The sequence below is a fragment of the Bidens hawaiensis genome, unplaced genomic scaffold (genome assembly GCF_021521415.1).
Source record: "Bidens hawaiensis isolate Kalapana, Puna unplaced genomic scaffold, B.hawaiensis_p1.1 tig00019321_1, whole genome shotgun sequence".
NCBI lineage: Eukaryota > Viridiplantae > Streptophyta > Magnoliopsida > Asterales > Asteraceae > Bidens > Bidens hawaiensis.
Genome location: NW_027492929.1, coordinates 263476 through 285573, shown reverse-complemented (window position 1 = coordinate 285573; position 22098 = coordinate 263476). Strand labels below are relative to the sequence as shown.

The 22098-nt window shown below is 32.4% G+C and overlaps 1 protein-coding gene and 1 long non-coding RNA gene across 2 annotated transcripts; one reads left to right on the top strand and one right to left on the bottom strand.

The window, feature by feature from the left end:
• Window positions 1-15003: 15003 nt before the first annotated feature.
• Window positions 15004-18030, bottom strand: LOC143558085 (uncharacterized). Its single transcript, XR_013139670.1, has 3 exons — window positions 17895-18030; window positions 15168-15308; window positions 15004-15078 (listed from the first exon to the last, which is right to left on the bottom strand). It is a non-coding gene; the product is annotated as an uncharacterized LOC143558085 (long non-coding RNA).
• Window positions 18031-19563: 1533 nt separating this feature from the next.
• Window positions 19564-20628, top strand: LOC143558093 (putative F-box/kelch-repeat protein At3g17570). The gene has a single exon (XM_077047005.1). The coding sequence runs from the start codon at window positions 19564-19566 to the stop codon at window positions 20626-20628; it is 1065 nt and encodes a 354-aa protein (XP_076903120.1).
• The last annotated feature ends 1470 nt before the right edge of the window (window positions 20629-22098 follow it).

The window sequence follows — 22098 nt, the reverse complement described above, 5'->3', positions numbered from 1 at the left end:
TTACTTCCACCCTGACATCTTTGCCAAAGTGATCAAAATTAGTTGATGCCATTTTACTCAACGCGTCAGCGGACTTGTTTTCGCTGCGCGAGATGTGTATGATTCTGAAGAAGTCAAACTGCTCAACGAGCTTTTTTGCCTGCTCTAGATACAGAGGCATTGTGTTCTCCTTGGCGTCATATAGGCCGTTGACCTGAGCAGCTACCAAGTAAGAATCAACATGCGCCTCTAGTCTTTTAACCCCAAACTTGCGCGCGATGCGCAGACCAGCCAGCAGGGCTTCATACTCAGCCTCATTGTTGGTACTCTTGAAGTCCAACCTGATAGCATAAGTATATTCATGATTATCAGGGTCCACCAGTTTGAGGCCTGCGCCGGACCCTTCGCTGTTGGAGGCTCCATCAGTGAATAGCCTCCAAACATCTTCTTCATCATTTGCTCGCGGAGGGTCTACCTCGCGCTGAGCTTCTTCAATCTTTCCCTCTGGGATTTCCGTGATGAAATCCGCCAAAACTTGACCCTTTATCGCTGGACGGGGCTTATAAGTGATCGTGTGTTCACCTAATTCCAGCGCCCACTTTGTCAGCCTTCCGGAGAGCGCGGGGCGTCGCAAGACTTGCTGGATGTTGTAACCAGTCAGAACTTCAATAGGATGACCATTGAAGTATCTATGGAGCTTGCGCGACGCGTGTGTTAGTGACAAAACTAACTTTTCCATGATGGAATAACGCGTCTCAGGGTCTGTGAGCACCCGACTCACATAGTATATTGGCGTTTGTATCCCCTTGCGATCCACCAATAATACTGCGCCGATCGCGCGGTCTCCAGCTGACAGGTACAACGTAAGGGTTTCGCCAGGAAGTGGAGCTGTGAGCGCTGGCAACTTTATGAGACATTCTTTTATCTCAGTGAAAGCTTGCTCAGCCTCAGGCGTCCACTTGAATTGGCTCTTCTTCAAACAGTTCCTCAAGGTGTTAACGAATGGAGTAGATTTGCTGGCGTGGTTCGCTAGGAACCTGTTGATTGACACCAATCTACCATTCAGCTTCTGAACCTCTTTCATGGTGGATGGTGAAGGCATGTCAAGGATGGCTTCCACCTTTTCAGGGTTCACCTTGAAACCATCCTTAGTGACCATTACACCAAGAAATTTCCCCTCTTCTGCGCCGAAAGTACATTTGCTCGGGTTGAGCTTCATGTTAACTTCCGTTAGGCGCTGAAGAGTTTCCTCGATGTCTTTGAGCATTTGTCTCTCCTCCCTGCTCTTGATCACCAAATCATCAACGTAGACTTCTAGATTTCTTCCGATTTGTTCACTGAAAACCGAATCCATAAGTCTCTGATAGGTTGCGCCCGCATTCTTTAAACCAAAGGGCATTTTTGTGTAACAAAAAACACCCTTGTCGGTTCTGAAGGCAGTCTTGTCTTCATCCTGTGGTGCCATTTGAATCTGGTGATAGCCTTTGTAGGCATCCAGGAAACATTTGAGCTTGAATGGCGCCACGGAGTCCACCTTTGCATCGATGTTTGGGAGGGGGTAACAATCTTTCGGACATGCTTTGTTGAGGTCCTTGAAGTCAATACACATTCTCCATGACCCGTTGCTTTTCTTTACCATCACAGGATTGGCTACCCATGTCTGGTATCGGATCGGGCGGATGATGTTTGCGCGCAACAGGTCCTCCACTTGCTCATTCATGGCCTTCGCCTTTTCATCCCCCATGATTCTCTTTTTCTGAGCAATTGGCTCCACCGACTTAAACGTGTTAAGAGAATGTTGCGCCAAGTCTCGCGGGACCCCCGTCATATCGGAGTGTTGCCACGCGAAAACCGACTTTGTGAGCAACTTTTTCATTCTCAATCTCGTTTCGTCTGAAATGGTAGCGCCAATTGTGACCGTTTGCTCTGGGAATTTTGGGTTTAAAATCCACTTCTCTGGCGCATTGTCAGCCATTGTAAGTTTCATTCTCCCTTCCCGCGGCGTGCTTGTCACTGCGCACAAATGATCGCGGTAAACAAATGCTACGCCTGTTGGTGTAGGGATCCCCAATGCGCCGTGCGCTGGCGACGGTACAGCATTAAATTGGGCAATCGTTCCCCTACCCAGGATCATATTGTGGCATGACGTGGTGGGCAAGACCAAGAAGTTGACAACTTCGGCTCGCTTGTGCTCATCATCCCCCATAGTTAGTTCAAACTGAATCTGGCCTAGGGGATGTATGATTTCATTTGAGACACCACAGATTGGTGCGTTCACAATTTCGAGCCGCGCTTGGTCTGCCGGGTCTAACTTTCTGAAACATTGCTCATACATAATGTCAGATTCGCTTCCAGTGTCCACCAGGACCTTTGACACTTCGTAATGAGCAATGTGTGTGGTGATGACGAGAGGACTGCTTATTGAAGGGCCTCCCCTGATTCTTGGGAAGATGACTTGCTGCTCGCGCCAATCTCCGTGGATTTGCGCGCTTCTCTTTTTTGACGTCTGCCCTTGTCGTCCCCCCTCAGCCACACAGATTCTTTTGTACTTCTTGCTGGCAGAGGCTCCTTCCGGTTGCTCATCTTCTATTCTTTGGTTTTTTACCAAGTGAGCCAGCCTGCCTGACTTTACATCCTTCTCGATCGCATCCTTTAAATGATGGCATGCGTCGGTGTTGTGGCCCGGGGACCTGTGAAATTCACAATATTTGCCACTGTTTTGCGGTCCCTTATAGTGTAGTTGCTTGGGGGGCTTGAATTGGACATTCTCAGTACTTAACACCTGTGAAGGTGTTTTAGTGAGGGGCGTCCATATTCTTGGCAGAGGTCTGCTAGGATCTCTGCCGCCCTCCCTCTTGTCACCCTCCCCACGATTACGAACTTCTTTTTGGGGCTGTGGTGAGGTTGGTTGCGCTTGTTTTTCCGCGGAAGAAAAACTTGTTGGCTGCAACCTGGACCATACAGAGTTCTGTTTGGCCCTCTTATCTTTGCTGCGCGGTGATTCCGCCTGATGCGCTCTTTCTCTTGCCCTATCTTGGGCAATCTGTTTCTCATTTCTCGCGAAAACTCGCGATGCCTCCATTAACTTGGCCCACGTGGTGGGCATACCATCTTTGCTTACGAGAGCCCGGCGGAGTTGATCACTGCGCGCGCCTTGTATAAAGGCCACGCGCAGGAGCTGCTCAGTTATACCCCCGATTGCCAGGGATTCCTGATTGAAACGAGTGATGTAATCTTCAATCGTTTCATCATTCCTGCGTATGCAGTGCATGATGTCATCAGGATCGCGCGTGTGCCTGCGCTGCTGTACGAAGTGGGCTTGGAACTTTTCTAATAGTTCCTCGAACCCATCAATTTGCCCTGTCGGCAAGCTCTCGAACCATACCCGCGCTGCGCCCGTGAGGCAGCGAGCAAACATATGACACCATGTTGGCATCGTCCAGCTCTCTAGGTTTCCCGTGTTATAGAAACCTTGCAAAAAGTCATCTGGATCTGTTGTGCCATCATATTTGCCCAGACCACTTGGCATCTTTGTCTTGTGCTGGATGGGAGCCTGCGCGATGCGCGCAGTAAACTTTGAGTGTTTTACCAGGATGGCTGGTCTGTAGGGCGTGGTTACGTCCACTTGCCCTCTGATCGGTGGGCTGTACGGCATGTGCAGATCCAGATCTGCTCTGGCTCCAGGCGCCATGTTCACAGGCGCGCGGAGCTGTGAGCCTCCTGCATGAGTATCCCGTGTCTTCCTCATGCTATGCACTTCTTCATCACTGAACTCAGTGTGTGCAGTGTGAACAGAATGTCCCTCTTCCGGCGCGCGCGGCCTCTTTGTAGTCTGCTTATCAAAAGCTTGCCTTTGTGTTTGGTCGGCTAGCTTCTTCTGCTTGACCATTTCGTTGTACTTTTCAATCAGACGCCGCTGCTCGTTTATGAGCCATTCATTCGGATCATTTGCTTCATCTTCTGGACCCATTGGTCCTTTTAGCTTCGCGCCGGCCATATTTTGTAACGTGTGATCGTCTGGAGGAGTTTCAGTCTGGCCGTGAGGGGTTGTGACGAAGGGACGGTTGCTGGTGGTACGCGTAGAATCACGCGGAACCCTCAGAACCTGCTGTCCGTCGTTAACACCCTCACGTTCAATATCCTCCAGAGCTTGATCAACGTTACGAACTCCAGAAACCATGGTGATTGATTTTTTTTGTAGATCTGGATGAGATCTGATTGCCGTTTGTAATGAAGAAACGTGGATCTACTCACTGGTAGCATATCTACTTTCCTCGGGTATGATTAAACTGTTTCACCGATGGTTCTTCTGAATCCGTGTTCTTCCACCTACAAAATGAACAACGCCGTTACTTACCCCTCAGAAAGGGACAGAGGGGTCCTCTTTGGGGTAACCCTCCGGCGTGAGAATCAGTATCTTTGTGGAGAAGATAATAATGTGTGAGTCAGTCAATCTCAAGAGTATTGCTGAATCGCTGAATACTCTTGATTGTGTGACTGTGTGTTTTTTGTAACTGACTGTGAGTGAATATAATTCAATATGATTGAATGTGATATCACTGCTTGTAACTGTCAATGATTGAGTGTGAATGTGTCATCAAAGTGGAGTTGATGCTGTATTTATAGTGCTAGGGTTTCCACTGGTTGGGCTCAGCCTCGTTGGCCTCCTCCAATCGCACTGCGCCACGTGTCCTCTGGGACACCTGGCGCTTTCTCGTTGGTTGTAATCATGTGGTAGCACATGTGTCATGCTGAGTTGTCGACCTTTCATTTGGCAGCTGTCAACATCAGCATATTCTTACTCCTTAAAAAGATGCCTTCTGGAAGATTGTCTGACGTGCACAATCAAGGTTGCCCTGATCCTGATTTGGATAAGGACGAGGTTGATTATGTGCACGTGTGATATGCGCCCATCCTGAGGATGCGCGAAGTCTTCTTTCTATTCTCACGCGCAGATATTTCATGCGCAGGTGTGATATGCACGAGCGTGTGATATGCGCCGCGCGCTGGTGCGCCGCGCGCTGGTGCGCCACGCGCATATGTGATGCGCGAGCATATGTGATGTGCAAGAGCATGTGATATGCGCCGCGCGTTGATGCGCCGCGCGCATATGTGATGCGCGAGCATATGATGCCTGAGCATGTTTTGTATGCGCCATGCGCCTGGGTTTTGGCTTTGTGCCTTCATAATGTCTTTATCTTGTGGGTTGACCCGCCTTGCTTGGTGTTGAGGCGGGTACATACCTCTTCACTATGACATCTAAGAATCATGAATCAATTTGTTAAATTTAGATTCAAACATTATGTTTTAACTATCTTATCCATGGTTTTATTGTTTATAGTCAAAAAGCTTCTAGACTTTCAAACAGTGTATTGTTCTTCATTTATATGCTCACATCTAAGGCTTTATGTCGGTGATTGTATGCAATTCAAGACAAAGGATGCATGGGAGCCAGATTGTTCAACTTGTTGTCCCCCTTTCTTTGGCCAAAGGCAAGCAGGTAAGGTTTTAATCTGGTTATTTTCTTAGATAAAGATTGTTAATGGGCTGGCACTACTGCTCGTATCAAGGTTTTGATCATCATTTTGTTCATTCTACAAGTACATTAGGAATGGATGATTTTATGAGATCAAGAATTAAATTTAAATTTGTAAAAGTGCTATTAGTGTGATTTGTTGTTGATTATGGACTTACTTGGTTGATTGTGGATGAGAATAATAAGCAGTTTATTTCTCTCTCGGGATCTATAAAGTTTGTATTTTTTTTACTTATTTTGGAGATTTTTAATAAACTTTTTTCTAACTTTTTAGATATATTAAACTAGTAAGCAAACATGGATTAGAAATAACTTTTTAGATATATTAAACCTTTAACATAAAGGTTTAACAGAAGTACGTGCAATATGTTAATTTTATGCTTAATTTATTTTACACGTATGATATTTTATGATAAATGTAAAATCTTAAATTATTTCTAAGCAACTGAAAATGACGTTGTTGAATTATGTAACCTAAGCATAAAATCAAAACCACGTTGTTTGAAATTGTGATTATGAAGTAGAATTTGTTTACTTTCAATTTTGAAGCTAAAATTCATAATTGTTCAAATTGTTAATAAAATCATTTCTTCAATTTTTTAGTAGTAATCATTATTTAAATAGTTAAAGTTAGCAAATTCAATGCTAGTCCACCCTTTTAGTTTTATTAAAATTCATTTAATGCTTAATATTAGTATAATAAACAACACTGTTAAAGTGTTATAAATACCACGGTGAATTAAAGAAACATAAAATAAAAAAAATAAAAATAAAAAAAGAATAATGCAAACAAAGGAGGTCGGCGACGCGTTTAGTATTACATTTTACATTTTGGTTGTTGGGAAACATTCAAGATTCAGAAATATATAAATGCAGTAATTAATGTCTCAATATATATTTTGTATCTTATAAACATCTTGCCAGTTTTTCATATACGTTATTATATAAAGTAAATATAATACTCTCATTTTTACTCAAAAAAGTACATATAATACTTTAATTGTATATACACACACATGTACACATATATTAACATTTTAATTTAATATTTGGCATGTAAAGAAAATGCATATATATAACTTTTATTTAGGGAAAAATAAAGATTTAAAAAAGATATGCATATATATGATAATTTGATAAATGATTGTGGGTCCAAGTATGTGAATTAATGTATGGCTTAAATTAAAGTCTTAATTTATGTTGTATCATCATAATAGTATTCGGAATTAGTGAATTCATATCTTTATTTGGTTTTTTAGTTTAGGTGCATTGTAAGTTTGTATAAGTATTACATTTTTATTTATACAATATAAATGTTTAATATTTTGGTTACAAATTTATGTTAAATATTTTTGTTGGTTAATATGTTAGTTATGAAATTTTATGGTTGTCTATATATATATGGTTGTTGATATGCTTTCAACCCATTTGTAACATGGGCTACTATTCTAGAAATATATTGGTGGGTTAGATACTTTTACATAAATGAATTTCTGATCATCTATGTGGATTCAAGTTAGCCAATAGTCTTCATATCCAGTAGAGTAAGTTGTGTTGTTGTTTCATGTGTAATATTTCTAATTATCATGTATTTAATATATTTATGAACATCAAATATAAATAACCTAATTGGTTTCCTGGTTTTCTAATTTATATATTTTGTGTATTAAAATCATTCATTAAGTCAACAAAATTGAAACATCATGCTCTATAAAATTCTGTTTTTTATATTTATGTTCATTTTTTTCATATGCTAACCATATTATATTCTATTACAGATGTATTCAAAATTAAAGAAAACGTAATTTTTGGTCAATCAACGCCTTCCAATAAGAAGATTTCAAGCGGTTAGTCAGTTTAATATTTTTTAGTTACCCTTTAAATTTTTTTAAGTATGCATATTTTTTGTAAACGTGCAGCTTCAACGCCAAGAGAACTACTTATTAACATTTTGAACAGTAACATTTTATTTCAAACGTGTTAATAAACTAAAGTATAATTTCTTTATTAACGAAAATATAGTAAATAAAAATTAATATGTTATTACCTAAAAATTTGGCACTTGTAACAGAAATTTATAAACGATTTTTGATATTTTTATTATTAACTACATTATACTTTTTTAATAAATGAATTTTTAATAACATTTGATGTATGTTTACATATTTCTTTTTTCTATTTTCTGTTTTAGAATTGATAGGAAACATAATTTCCGGTTATCCATACTATTTTATTTTCTTAAAACCAATTAAAATATATGTTTTAACTAAGATGTGTATACAAATAAATTTATGTTAATTAGAGGCGCAAAGATATTTCACCATTATTTTTTACTTATATCAGGTTTACTCAATTTATATTGTTTCCATACTTAGCAACAAAATTAACAAATTTAGTTGTGCTCCATATAAAAAAATCAATTTTTTGGTTTTTAATTAAGACCATACTAATTATATTTTTATATTTTAATTTGAACTAAAATTTTAAAAAACACATTATGCTAAATAAATCAGAAAAACCAAAATTATTTTGACTCATAGATTGGTTATAAAAGTCAATGTGCCAATAATGTTACTAAAGAATATGGATTAGAAGAACAGTTTGTGTAATGGAACTAGATTGCGAGTAATTAATTTGGGTATGCGTTTTGTTGAAGTAAAAGTTATTTCAGGTACTAATGCTGGTTATCGCACTTATATAATTTGTTATGGTGTAACACCTTCAGATAAGAAACTTTCGTTTAAATTGAAGAGAATGTAGTTTTTTTTCCAGTTGTAGTCTGTTTTGCAATGACCATTAATAAAAGTCAAGGTCAATCTCTGGCAAGAGTTGACATATATCTCAAAGACCCGGTGTTTACACATGGACAACTCTATGTAGCTTTATCAAGAGCGGAGTGTGGTGTCAAAATTCTTATATTAAAAAAGGAAGACAAAGTTACAAATAGAGAATCAATATTGTTTATAAGGAAGTCTTTTTAATAGCTTATGTATTTTACATTTTTAACTTTTGATTATATTTTCACTGTAATTTGAATGTTATTTTGGTTTATCTTTGTATTTCACAATCATTTGTTTTCGTACAAATATTATTTACAACTTAAAGTATGTTGTCGTCCTGAATAACATATAACAACTTATGTTGTCCTTTCAAATGACACGTGTTAGTTTGAAAATTTCAATATTTCCACCCGTGTCGTACACGGGTTAATAACCTAGTCACAATATAAATATGATCTATACATACTATTAAATCAAGATGCAATTTCCACTTGTCAACATTCTAGGGCCTCCACCTCAATGCCATGTCACCCATTCCTTTCATAATTATGTCAACTCATCATCTAACATATATTTAAACAATAACATTTCTTAATTTTTCACCCTAATCATGTTTTTCTATCTTTCTCTAATAATAACCAGACCATCTTTCATCCTCTCCCATATTCCGGCCACTCCATATCTATATCTTTATTAATCGTTATTCGGTAAGTTTCTATTATATATTAAATTCCGATTGCTGATCTATGTATTTCTGGCAATAATATATTTTCTTTCGGTTATTGTTTCCTCATATCTTTCTATGTTTCTTCTAATAATATCAGTTTAGGTTTTAACTAAAGAAAGGCGATGTCTACAATTTTTCGACGTGTTTACGTTTTTTCCGGTGAGTATTGACGGTAGATTTTTCCAGTTATATGTTATACTTATAACAATGATTGTTTTATATTTGTTTGTATTTTTTAATTTTTCCTGCTTTTTTGTTTGACATGTTATGTTCTATGTCAAAATTATATTCATCCATCGACGGTATCAAAATCTGAGATTGCATGGTTAAAAACCATATTTGTTTTTTTTTCCGGTAAGACAAACAATTTTTCCGATTACAAATTAAAAATCAAATATTCAATAATATAAAAAATAATATTATACTTTCTGATTTCAAGTCAATGCCAAGAGTAACAGATCTTCATTTATTCAATTCTACACAAAAATCCTACATCTGATTGTCATTGTCACAATATCGTTTTTCCGGTTATTAACTATAATTCAAAAAAAATAATATCAGATATTAATTTTCGATTTTTTTATTTCAGGTTATTGTCCGACTCATAGATGAAGGCTTTCACGATTGATCAAGACTTCATAACATTTTTTTTATTATTTTATCATGTATCGATTTTTTTTTGAATAATCGTGTATTTCAATATTTCAATATAATATGTACATTATATGTCCTATGTCAATAATCATGTATAGATTATTCTTTCCCGATTGATCAAGACTTTATAACCTAGATGCATATTTTGTTTTCCGGCTCCTTAATAAATTACACAATTAACTATTCCATTAATTCAAATTATTTTCTTTGACTTTCATACTTTATGGTCATAACAGAATTCCCATGATTATATAAATTGACTTTCCTACTTTATTATTTAAATTTCAATTTGTCTTTCTAATTAATGTTCATACTAATTGTTTGATTAATTTAAATTTGAATTTATAATTAATGTTTAAGCTTATTTTGACTTTCCCTTTTATTTATCAATTGTTTGACCATATTATTTTTGTTAAAAAAATAATATCAATAGTTAAGGCAAATATAATTTTTTAAATACAACAAACGTAACAAATTAAAATGCACTTTATTGTCATAACAGAATTCCCATTTTATATACATTGGCTTTCTCAAGTAACTATTTCTTAATTTTGTTGCTTAATACAACTTATTCCATTCAAATTTCATACACAATTTGTTTCCTTAATTATTAAATTAATAGACCGATTTTACAAATTAAGTTCATTTGTTTCCTCATTTACTATTTTGACCATATCAATGTTATTATACAATAACATTTACACATACATAGAACTATTTTGACCATATAAATGAATTTGACTTCCTAATTAATGTCTATACTAATTGTTTGTCTAATTTAAATTTGAATTTATAAATAATGTTTATGCTTAGTTTGACTTTTCCTTTTATTTATCAATATTTAATTATTTTCACAGATTATGTTAAATTTAGAAATTATTAAAAATTTACTTTACAATTTCAATTTTGTTTCTAAATTTTTAAACGGGTCCTAAAACGTTCCTCATTTACTATTTTGACCATATTCTTTTTGTTATAAAAATAATATCAGGCAAGTATAATTTTTTAAATACAACAAACGTAACAAATTCAAATATAGTTCTAAATGTTTCGACTTATATTATGATAAGCAATTCAAAAATATTTAAGTTAATTTGGTATTCGAAAATATTTAAGTTAATATTAAAGTTGATTTGAATATTTTTTGACCATCAAATAAATAAGTTAATCTTGTATATTTTTGGTACAAGTTAATATTCTCTTACAATCCATTATTATGTTATTAAGAGTTACTAATAATGTTGAAAATAGTAACCGTAAATTTTTAATGGTCTTTAAGTGAAGCATAATTTATGCATGTTTATACATATAATTGTGTATTTATCAATAGTAATAAATTGAAATTTAATTATATTTTGACCGAAATCAAATAATTAATTTGTATTAATTGTATTAACTTTGCTTCAAGGAAAAGAAAAGATAGTGGACACATTTTGGATTTTAAAAAAAAATGCATATATATTATTTGACATTTTAAAGTCAAAATATGACATTTTAAAATTAAAAGTTAGACTTTTATTTCAAACATGATTTGTTAATTTTTTTTTCAAGATAGTAGGTTACTAACTATAAATTTTTCAAGATGGTAATATTTAATTCAAACATGGTTTGTAATAAATGTTTTAAATTGATGTGCAAATAAACACGGGTACTATCTTAGAATAATAAATATTACAGTTATTGATGTTTAATAAATGTCTTAGATAGTCTTTGTTAGTTTTTGTATGTTTTTGTATTTGATTCAAATAAGTTATAATGTCTTATAATTCATGCAAAAATATCATTTATTTATTAGGACAACATTTGCATTTCATTAAATTTATATTATGTTGCATATATTATATGTTTTTAAATATGTTCCACCGTGTGTAACACGGATACTATCATAAATCAATATTGAAATCCAATTAAATGTTTCTTTTAAGAGATTTGGATCACTTGAAACTTGCTAATGTTATAAAAGAAATGACACATTTGGATTTGAAAAATGAAGTTAGTGATAAATGTTTTTCAAGATGGTAATATTTAATACAAACATGTTTTGTAATAAATGTTTTAAATTGATATGCAAATAAACACGGGTACTATCTTAGAGTAATAAATATTACAGTTATTGATGTGTAATAGATGTCTTAGATAAAGTTCATCTTTTGACTCAGCATTGAGATAAAAGTTTTGTTGAATCGACATTGTAGAATTGTTTTATTGATTTGGAGACTAATTTCCATTGTTTGCTTATTATTGTACTAATGATATAAGTTATAAAATATTTTAACTTTTCATTCATCTTTGTTAGTCTTTGAATATTTTTGTATTTGATTCAAATATGTTATGATCTCTTATAATTCATGTAAAAGTATCATTTATTTATAAATACAACATTTATATTTCATTAAATTTATATGATGTTACATATATATTATGTTTTTAAATATGTTCCACCGTGTGTAACACGGGTACTATCATAAATAAATATTGGAATCCAAAGATCTGTTTCTTTTAAGAGATTTGGATCACTTGAAGCTTGCAAATGTTATAAAAGAAAGGGCACATTTGGATTTAGAAAATGAAGTTAGTGCTAAATGTTTTTCAAAATGGTAATATTTAATTCAAACATGGTTTGTAATAAATGTTTTAAATTGATGTGCAAATAAACACGGGTACTATCTTATAGTAATAAACATTATAATTATTGATGTGCAATTAATGTCTTAGATATAGTTTATCTTTTGAATCAACATTGAGATAAAAGTTTTGTTGAACCGACACTGTAGAATTGTTTTATTGATTTAAAGACTAACTTCCTTTGTTTGCTTATTATTGTACTAATGATATAAGTTATAAAATATTTTAACTTTTCATTTATCTTTGTTAGTCTTTGAATGTTTTTGTATTTAATTCAAATAAGTTATGTTGTCTTGTAATTCATGTAAAAATATCATTTATTTATAAATACAAATTTGCATTTCATTAAATTTATATGATGTTACATATATATTATGTTTTTAAATATATTCCACCGTATGTAACACGAGTATTATCCTAAATCAATATTGGAATCCAAAAATCTGTTTATTTTAAGAGATTTGGATCACTTGAAGCTTGCTAATGTTATAAAAGAAATGACACATTTAGATTTGGAAAATGATGTTAGTGAGAAGATAAAATGGTTGTTAGAGTATGAGAACTATGGGTCAAATTTTGATGATCTTCCAAACTCTTTGGAATCTGAAGATGAAATTTAAGGTAACACCAATAACTTAGTTATGTAGTTGATTACTCTAAATTTGTTACTTTCATTGTTTATTTTGTGTTTTCTATTTAAGTTATTAGTTTAGTTCATAACTAAAAACTTCTAAAAACATACAATAAACTTCTATAATTGTTTATTTTGTTTGTTAAGTTATGAAGGTAATTTACCTTTTTGGTGAAATTTTTAAGAAGTTGATGGTTGGTAAATTTGTCTATATTGATTTTGTTATTTATCTATTTTCAACCGTGTTCACATAAAGTTATTATGATATACCTTAACATTTTTGTTTAATTCTTAATTGAGTTCCATTGTTTGTTTGTTTTTTTTCAGACTTTAAGGCCGGATGATTTTGTTTAAGACAGGAATTTTGAAGATTATGTTGGTATAAAACTGTTAATATCTAATATTTTCATGACTTTTGTTATAAAATTAGGTTTGTGAAATTAGTAACTGCTTATGTAAACAATGTTATTCTCTATATCTCCAATATAGAGATATATGATATCTTTTTTTGTTGTAAATTTTATGATATCTTATGGTTATTCATATACACTTTCTTACTTATCTAATGTATTTTTCTAGTAATATAATAAAAGGACAAAATGGTTGTAAAAACTTGATTACTACTCAATAATTATTTTTAATTGACTTGATGGAAGTTATCATATCTCTACTATATATAAAGCACCAGTCAAGGACCTCTTAAATTTTAAGAGGTACCTAACTTGGTGCTACAAGTACAACTCACTTTGCATGAAATTTTGAATTTTAAGGGTTATATTGGTCTTTTCATAAACAAATACCACGTGACAATTGAGTCCGTAGTGATATATTTACAATAAATACCCTTTATCTTTGTTCTTTTTTTGTAAATTCAACATATATTTACGTTTCAAGCCCATCATTTTTATTCACAAATTCCTCAAACCCATTTTTTTACTATTTTGTTTAAATCTTCGAGTATATTAAGTTTTCTAAAACTTCAAACATATCATTGCAATGTTCTTATTTTTATCTATGTTTTGATATAAATTTTATTCAAAACCGAGGTGCGGATAATAAAGTACAAGTTATAGTTGCATCTATTTACAAGTCTCTAAAGCATAAAAATTGAAACTTTTCATATATAATTTTACCATTACCAATTTTTTCACTAAAATTCAACTACCTTCAATCTGCTTCATTTATAATACGTTCTAAAATAAATTAAACATGTAAATCATTTGTTACATATTTATTCTATTTATATAATATTTACAATAAATACCCTTTATCTTTGTTTCTTTTTTATAAATTTAACATATATTTACATTTCAATCCCATCATCTTTATCCACAAATTCCTCAAACCTATTTATCATACTATTTTGTTTATATCTTCCGACTATATTATTTTTTCTATAAACTTCAAACATATCATTGCAATGTTCTTATTTTTATCTACGTTTTGATATAAATTTTATCCAAAACCGAGGTGCGGATTTTAAAGTACAAGTTATAGTTGCATCTATTTACAACTCTCTAAAACATAAAAGTTGAAACTTTTCATATATAATTTTACCATTACCAATTTTTTCTCTTAAATTCAACTACCTGTAATCATTTCCATTTATAAGAAGTTTTAGATAAATAGAATAAATTAAATATGTAAATCATCTGTTACATGTTTACTCTATTTATCTAAATAAAACATTACACACCAAACTATAATTCAAATTACACACCACATTAAGAATTAAATATACTTACAATCACTTTTATTCAATTGTCCACTTGATGATTTATCCTCCTTGATAGGAGCCTTTAATCCTTTATGCATCATTGAAAAGCTGCAAAATAAAATAAATCAAAATGTTATGGTCTCGAAGAACTACATGCATAGCCCTCTAGCTGTGGTCAACATTACTAATCCAGTCACACTCGCATCTAGACAAACTTACCAAGCCATCAATGCCAAAATAATTATAATAATTAAAATGATGTTTTTAGCTCACCTTTCTTGACTTAGCTTCTGTTTTACCATTTTGATTCTCCCCATTCTGCACCCCACGAGTTCTTAACTAACCAGTAGTCTTTTCCGTTTTCAGTACCATATCCGGCTGCTAGAACACCGTGGTCTAAAGCGGTTCCACATGAACTGGTGAAGATACCTTGTGCAAAATGAAAATAAGTTAAAATTTTACAAAGATTCTCAGAATGTTTTACAAGAGTTAAAGTTGTGTAAAGATTTTATTATTACTGAAGTGTAGAACTGGAAATCCCGGCCACCAGCTTCAATAGCGACTGCCACGGGTTGGCTTGCTACGGCCTTTTGGAGCGATTTCTCGTCGTTGACCGGAACATCTTCGTAATTATCAATAGTAACAATCTTCGCGTTTTTCTGCATATAATGAATAAATGTCATAAAAAGATTCAAAGAACTTAAAAAGCTTAATTGACAATTTTAATTATAATAATCAAACGTTAATGGTAATCCTAATATTGAGTGAAATAAATCAAGGCTTTGGTCCCCTTTCTTTGGTCCACAAATCCTAAAAAAATTGTAGAGTAATTTGTGCAAAACCAACACTATTTAGTTATACAATTTGTTTTCAACCTTCAAATAATATATTATAAAAAACACAATCTCAAGAAAGGTAACAAATTGTTAACAGTTGTAAATTACAATCACATTTTGCATGTGTGACAATAGATTATTATTATCACAATGCGTATCATTTACCTAAATTAAAGGAGCCCGTATTATTTATAAAGTTTGGAAATTTTGATTCCCACTTAACAAATTTGGCACAAATTAACCGTTCAATCATGTTTCAAATATTAATAAGTGGGTTAGTGGGCTGACACATGGCATAATTGTATTTATTAGGCAAGTGCAAATTAAAATTATTTAAAGAAGTAATCGTTTGTTAGACAAACATTCCTGCAAGGCTGTAATATCTCAACCTGCTTCTACAATAATGAAGATAACCATCAACATAACACACAAAGATCACAAGGTAATATTTAATACAAATTATTTATGCTTACATAAGTTATATACTTTTGCACATGTTGCTAACTATTATTTTTTGTTTATCTTATATGTTAGGGAATAACAAATCACATGGAGACAAAGCATGATGCAAAGGAAAATTTCAAAGAACAAACACCAAAGGAAAAGCTAAATCATTCACCTTCCGTAAGTGTAAAGTCTTTTCTTTTTTACTGTTTTTTTGGCTAATATAACTTTTGTATGTCCATTTTTTTGCAGCCTACTTCTGATGGTGTTGAGATCATTTTATGTGATCTTAATATGGACCCCTACAAATCTCCTATGAAGCGTGGAATGAGTGAAATGTTAGCTATATTTTCTTTATTTTTAATTTTTCTCATTTGCTGATTTAAAAAAATGTTGTCTACGTAGGCTCAAGGGTTTGAAAAGAATGCCAAAAGACTTAAAAACCTTTCAGAATGGTGTTGGAGTGAAGTTATTAATGTTGATGACCCTGACGACAATCAAGATGATGATGGCCTAGCTGATAAAACTGACTCGGGTTTTAATCCTAAGATGATAATCAAAAAACCATGTGTCTCTGTCCAGAAGCGTAATCGAGTTACTATTGTTAATTCTTAGATAATCTAAGTTTAGTTTTGTTTAGTTTTAAATTATGTTTTGTCATGTCTGTTTGTTTTTATTTACTTAGGTATGTTATCTTTATCTTTGTTTTAATGAATGTTGAGTTTGATTAATCCCATGTTTTTAGTTACATAAATGATCTATGCCAAACAAAAAATAACTATTTATTTCTTTTAAAAAACTCGACAAAAAATTAAATTAAAAAATTGGTTATATATCTCCTACTTTCAAGCAAAATGCTAGGGAGTTATGAGATCATGGGTTCGTTTGAATGTATAATTACTTTATCCAGACAATTTCAAAAAAATAAGTTTCATTTATGTTTTATTTAAAACTTATGTTTGTCATCACACATAATCAATTAAGGCTGTAAATATGTATCACATTACTAAATTGATCTAACATTAATTAATGTTTTAAAATATTTTTGAAATAATATAATTAAAAAAAATACAAATACTCGAAATAAATAAATTATTTTAACATAACGTATACATTTAGTTAAAAAACACTTGATTTATTAAAAATCTTTTAATATATAACATGTGTTTGTTACTTGAAATTTAATAATAAGAATTATTACATGTTACTTATATTTTTACATATAAGTTAATAACTCAATACATTTATGAAATTCCGTAAATAAAAATAACTTGTATTTCATAGTTGAAGGTTTAATAATATAAATAAACAGTTACATGTTAACAAAACAGTTACTTGAAACGTGGTTTCCTTTTTTTTTTGGTGGGTGTGGTGCTTCAATATAAGGAAGGTAACTCTAACCTCCCTTTTTGATCTGCTTCAACTATCGGAATTTGGATCATCACTCTAAATTCACAGTTTTCAACAAGTTCTTACATTGATAGGTATGCAATGTATTTACTATTTTACTAATCAGCTATAAAATTTTCTTATATGTTTTTTATTGTGATTGCATTCTTTGGTTTAATCCCCTACAAATCATTTTAAACTACAAACATGTCTTACATTCTCAGATTACTTCAAATTCTCTCCGTGAAAGCTTGAAGAATTTTGCATCTACTCTCAAAAGTACTTTCAAAGGTATGTACTTTATTTGTTTTATAATTGCTCCTACTTTATAAAAATTTTATGAAATAACCTACATTATTGTGTTTTATTTGTTTTAGTTTGATATGTGTTAATATGTTTAATATTTAGCTATATCAGTTTATGTGTTTCATTTGTTTGATAGATTGTTTTGTATTAAATGTTTTTATTATAGCGTAGTTATTTGATAACGGAACATTTTTGCAAAATAAATGTAATTTAACAATATAAAATAGACACACATATACAACAAAAGTAGTTTATTTTAAACAAACTTACCAGAATTGTTTTTGATATTTGACACCCCTGCTGCTCTTATAAATGGGCTTGTCCTCTGGTCAAGTTGAAATGGATAGAAAGCGCGTGTAGTTATCATAAATTCTGCCCATAAAAGTAACTACATATTAATATTTGTGACAATCGTCAATTTCAGGTTAACTCCGTTAACTCAACTTCGTCAATTCAAACTTAAGATCATTGAATCTATAACGCACACTTCATTACATTTAAACTAGGGTTTAAATGACGCTTAACACTTACTACATGTGTAGTCTTTCGGGAATTGCACAGAAACGCAAACGAGTTGACGCAAACGATTGATGAATAAACGAAAAACGTCAAAACAGTAATTATGTGATAATTATGTGTTAGACTTATGTGTTATGTGATAACATGGTTATAAACATTAACTCAAGATGTAAACTAGTTACTTAAGTTAGAAAAACAACAATTGAAAAGTGGAGGGACTTGAGTGTAACTTGTATGTTTATAAATATATCATTAACCACAAACCCTAACTTATTATTCTTTCTTCTCACACAAGTCCGATTGGAAACCCCACCCCCACTTCCCTTGGCTGCCGTCCATCAATACACACACATACAACATCAATTCAAGCCCTTGATTGAAGAACTAGGTGCTAGGAAGGTATATTTGATTATCCTATACATTCTTGTTGCTTGATTTTGATGTTTGTTGGGTTAACCACAAACCCTAAGCTGCCGATTTTGTGTATGTATATAGCTAATATGATTGTGGTTGATTGAATGATGATTTGATAACTAGATTGAATCTTGTTGCATGTTGATTGTTGTGTCTTTGATTTGAGTTCAAACACAAACCCTAATCAAGTATGTAATATGTAATTGATGTGCATGGATGGTGTTTATGGAGTCTAGAGTGTTATATGAATGCATGATAGTTCATAGGTTGTTAATATATTGAGTTTGGATGCAAACAGTTTCTGGACAGAATGTGTATTTGATGTTTAAGTGACTGTAACGAAGTGTAAACATGAAAATTGGTTGAGATTGTTGGTACTACAGTAAACTAGGCTGAGTCTAGTTTCTAAAGAATATAAACTTGTAATTTTTGGACAAGTAGAAGTTAACTTTTATGATTTTACAAAAACATTGTGCAAAGCTGAGCTGTTAGACCTGCTGTTAGGTTGTGTTGTAAATGTTATATCTCATGAACTACGAGACCAATTGGGTTGGTTCCACTTCTGGAAGTTGACTTATTGAGTTAGGAGCCTAACCCAAGTGGTCTTGCATTTATTGGATTTTTCGTTTAACGGGAATTGCAAATAACATTCTGTTGCGCATGAATTTGACTATAGCCATTTGATGATAAATACTATAGCCATTTAATATACCTTTGTGGTTTTTTTTAAACATGCTACTCTTTTATTGATTTTCTTTTTCTTTAGTGAAATTTTGATTAAATATTTTTTTTTTTCAAAAGTCGCTAGAAACTTGACGGGTTTTGGCCGAGTATACTCGACGGGTATTTTTTAAACGTCCATTTTTTATATATTTTATATATGCAAGATAACTCTTTTTGGTTTTTATAATTACTAAGTATATTTTGTTATCTTTAATTTAATAAATTATACATGTTAAACTAAACATGATTTGTCTTTTTTCCAAACTACATTGTTTAGATCAAAATGACTATATCGTCCCTTCCGATTATGGTATTAATGCTGGAGATTATTGCAAAACTCCCTCCAAATGCTATAGCCCAATGCAAGGCTGTTTGTAAGGAATGGTTAGCCTTCATATCAACGTCGATGTTTCTAAAGGCTCACTGTGATTACATGCGGGCATCAGCGGATCAAAAGATTCTTGAGGCCGATCAACGATCGTGCAAGGTTTGCTCGTTGAATTATAAAGCCGCGAACTATTTCTTGGCCACCAACATTAGCATCCCGTTTAATGCTAGGCCAGAAAATTTGTTATTTTTATCAAGTTTAGATGGCATGCTATGTGTTTGCCTAATAAACACATGGGAGTTGATTGTTTGGAATCCATTGACAACTTTCTTCAAAAAGTTGTCAAACTCGAACAAACAAGGGTTCTACAAATATAACAGAGATGCAATCGGCTTTTGTGTTAACTCTTCATACGATTACAACATCGTACACGTAAAACGTAGACGGGGTACTTTGGCCATTTATGTCTATCCAATGCGATTAAGCTCATGGAGGACTGTACGCTTCCTGAAAAAACGCCCGTACCATAATGAAACCTTTAATTGGTCGTCGGGAACTTTATGTGGTGATGGTTTATACTTCACGGTTGCCCAACACTGGGATTTTGGTCAAAAAATTATACTTCGGTTTGACGTAAACACGATGGAATTTTCAGAATTAAGCTTGCCGGATGTCCATGGTTTTGGAAATATGGGTGTTTTAGCCGATATAAGTTCCGAGCTCCATATGCTTGTTAGTCCCGGATCTATAGAGTATGGTACTGTAAGTTTGTGGAAGTTAAATAACGGTGTATGGATAAAGTTGTTATCTTATAGTCATAGAGTGTCTATAAGATTTCCGCTGACTACCTCTATCACGTATTACAATTTAAGTGGCTCGTGTCTTGTGATCACGGAGTGGGGACAAGTGCTTGAAGTTGACTTGAGGTTCGATCATTTCGCTTATAAAATTCCTTCCTTTCGTAGTGAATTCAACCATGGTGCAATCTATACTGAGACTATAGTTTCTCCCGGATTTTAGTTTCGTGTGCTTCTATCATGCATTTGTTATAGTGTTTGACACGATGTTTATTCCAGTCTAATTTAATTTTTCATTCTAGAGAACTCTAATTTTTGTTTTATGTACTTATATTTGAATGACATGCATGTTTTACTTAAAGTCATTTCTATGTATTATTATTGTTATTACTACTACTACTACTGCTACTACTACTATTTGTGTTTGGTTACAAACTTCAATTTTATTTTGTGATGTTATTACATTCAAATCAAGGCGCATCATGTAGGCGGTGATATTATATGTTACATGTAATAGTTATATTTTGGACGTAGTTGTAGAAATTGAAAAAATTAATATCATATTCCATTAAAAGATTGGTTTCGTCTAAAGTTTTAGTTTGGAAAGAAAACATCAAATTTCTATATAAGATAACAATGTACAGCCATAAACAAAAAAAAATAACCATAAACATTAACACTTCTTCTATACTAGCATGCACGTAGTATTACTATTAATTTATTATTATAAAAATGAAATCAAAGTAATTGACAAGTAAATAATATGACGTTGAGGCTTGTGAAAAATTGCAAACGGTATTGTTAACTTTAGAAAATTAACAATTAAATTTGTCTATAAAGGTATTTAGGGGAAACGTTGAAAAATAAGTATGCAATGAGTTCTAGATTCTAAATTAACTAGATGTAATTGGTCAAATGGTGATAAGTTATAACAAGTCATGCGACCACAATTCAAATATTAAAAGAGTATATAATGAAATATTCTAAATACATTTATAAATGTCCCAATATAAAAGTTTTTAAATTTCGATATGAAATACATATTAGTATATATATATATACACACAACTAAAAAAAACTCTTTTATTAAAATTCAATAAAGGTTTTTATTTTATATCTTATATTTATTATATGTGTCTATGCACGTTTTATTGTTAAATATGCAAGAAATCTTCACATTTTGCGTTTTAATCTTTTAAATTCCTTACTATTTTTTAATATCAGAGTATTTCGCATTTGTTTTGAAGGGTTTAATTGATCATGAATGCGCATTCCATTGTTGACTCCTTTTCATCACTCACACTATACGAAGTTTGGTATACCGTGGCTGTTGTTTGGGTCGATTTCATTTTGCCTATAGTCCGTGAAAACAAATTGTTGGTTGTTTTTCTCGACCAAGCCGTAAGATAATTTTTCATCTACTCTCACGCAATAAAACTCTATTTTAGATACTAAATATATTTTTCTTTTTTAGAGACATCATATAGCCGCATTCGTACCGGCACCATTAATGCACTTTTACAGTGACATGAATTTAGTGGGCAACGTGTTCGTACTATATCATTTCCAAATAGAGAGTTTTGAATACAAAGAGTGGCCAAAACATGAAAACCATCTCCTGCTTGGCGGTGATTTCAAGATTGTATTTAGCGAACACACTAAACTTATTAAATTTACAAGTAATGTCTCACGA

Bases quoted from the DNA above. Each gene is read 5' to 3' on its own strand.
- LOC143558093 (XM_077047005.1), top strand. From the start codon at position 19,564: ATGACTATATCGTCCCTTCCGATTATGGTATTAATGCTGGAGATTATT.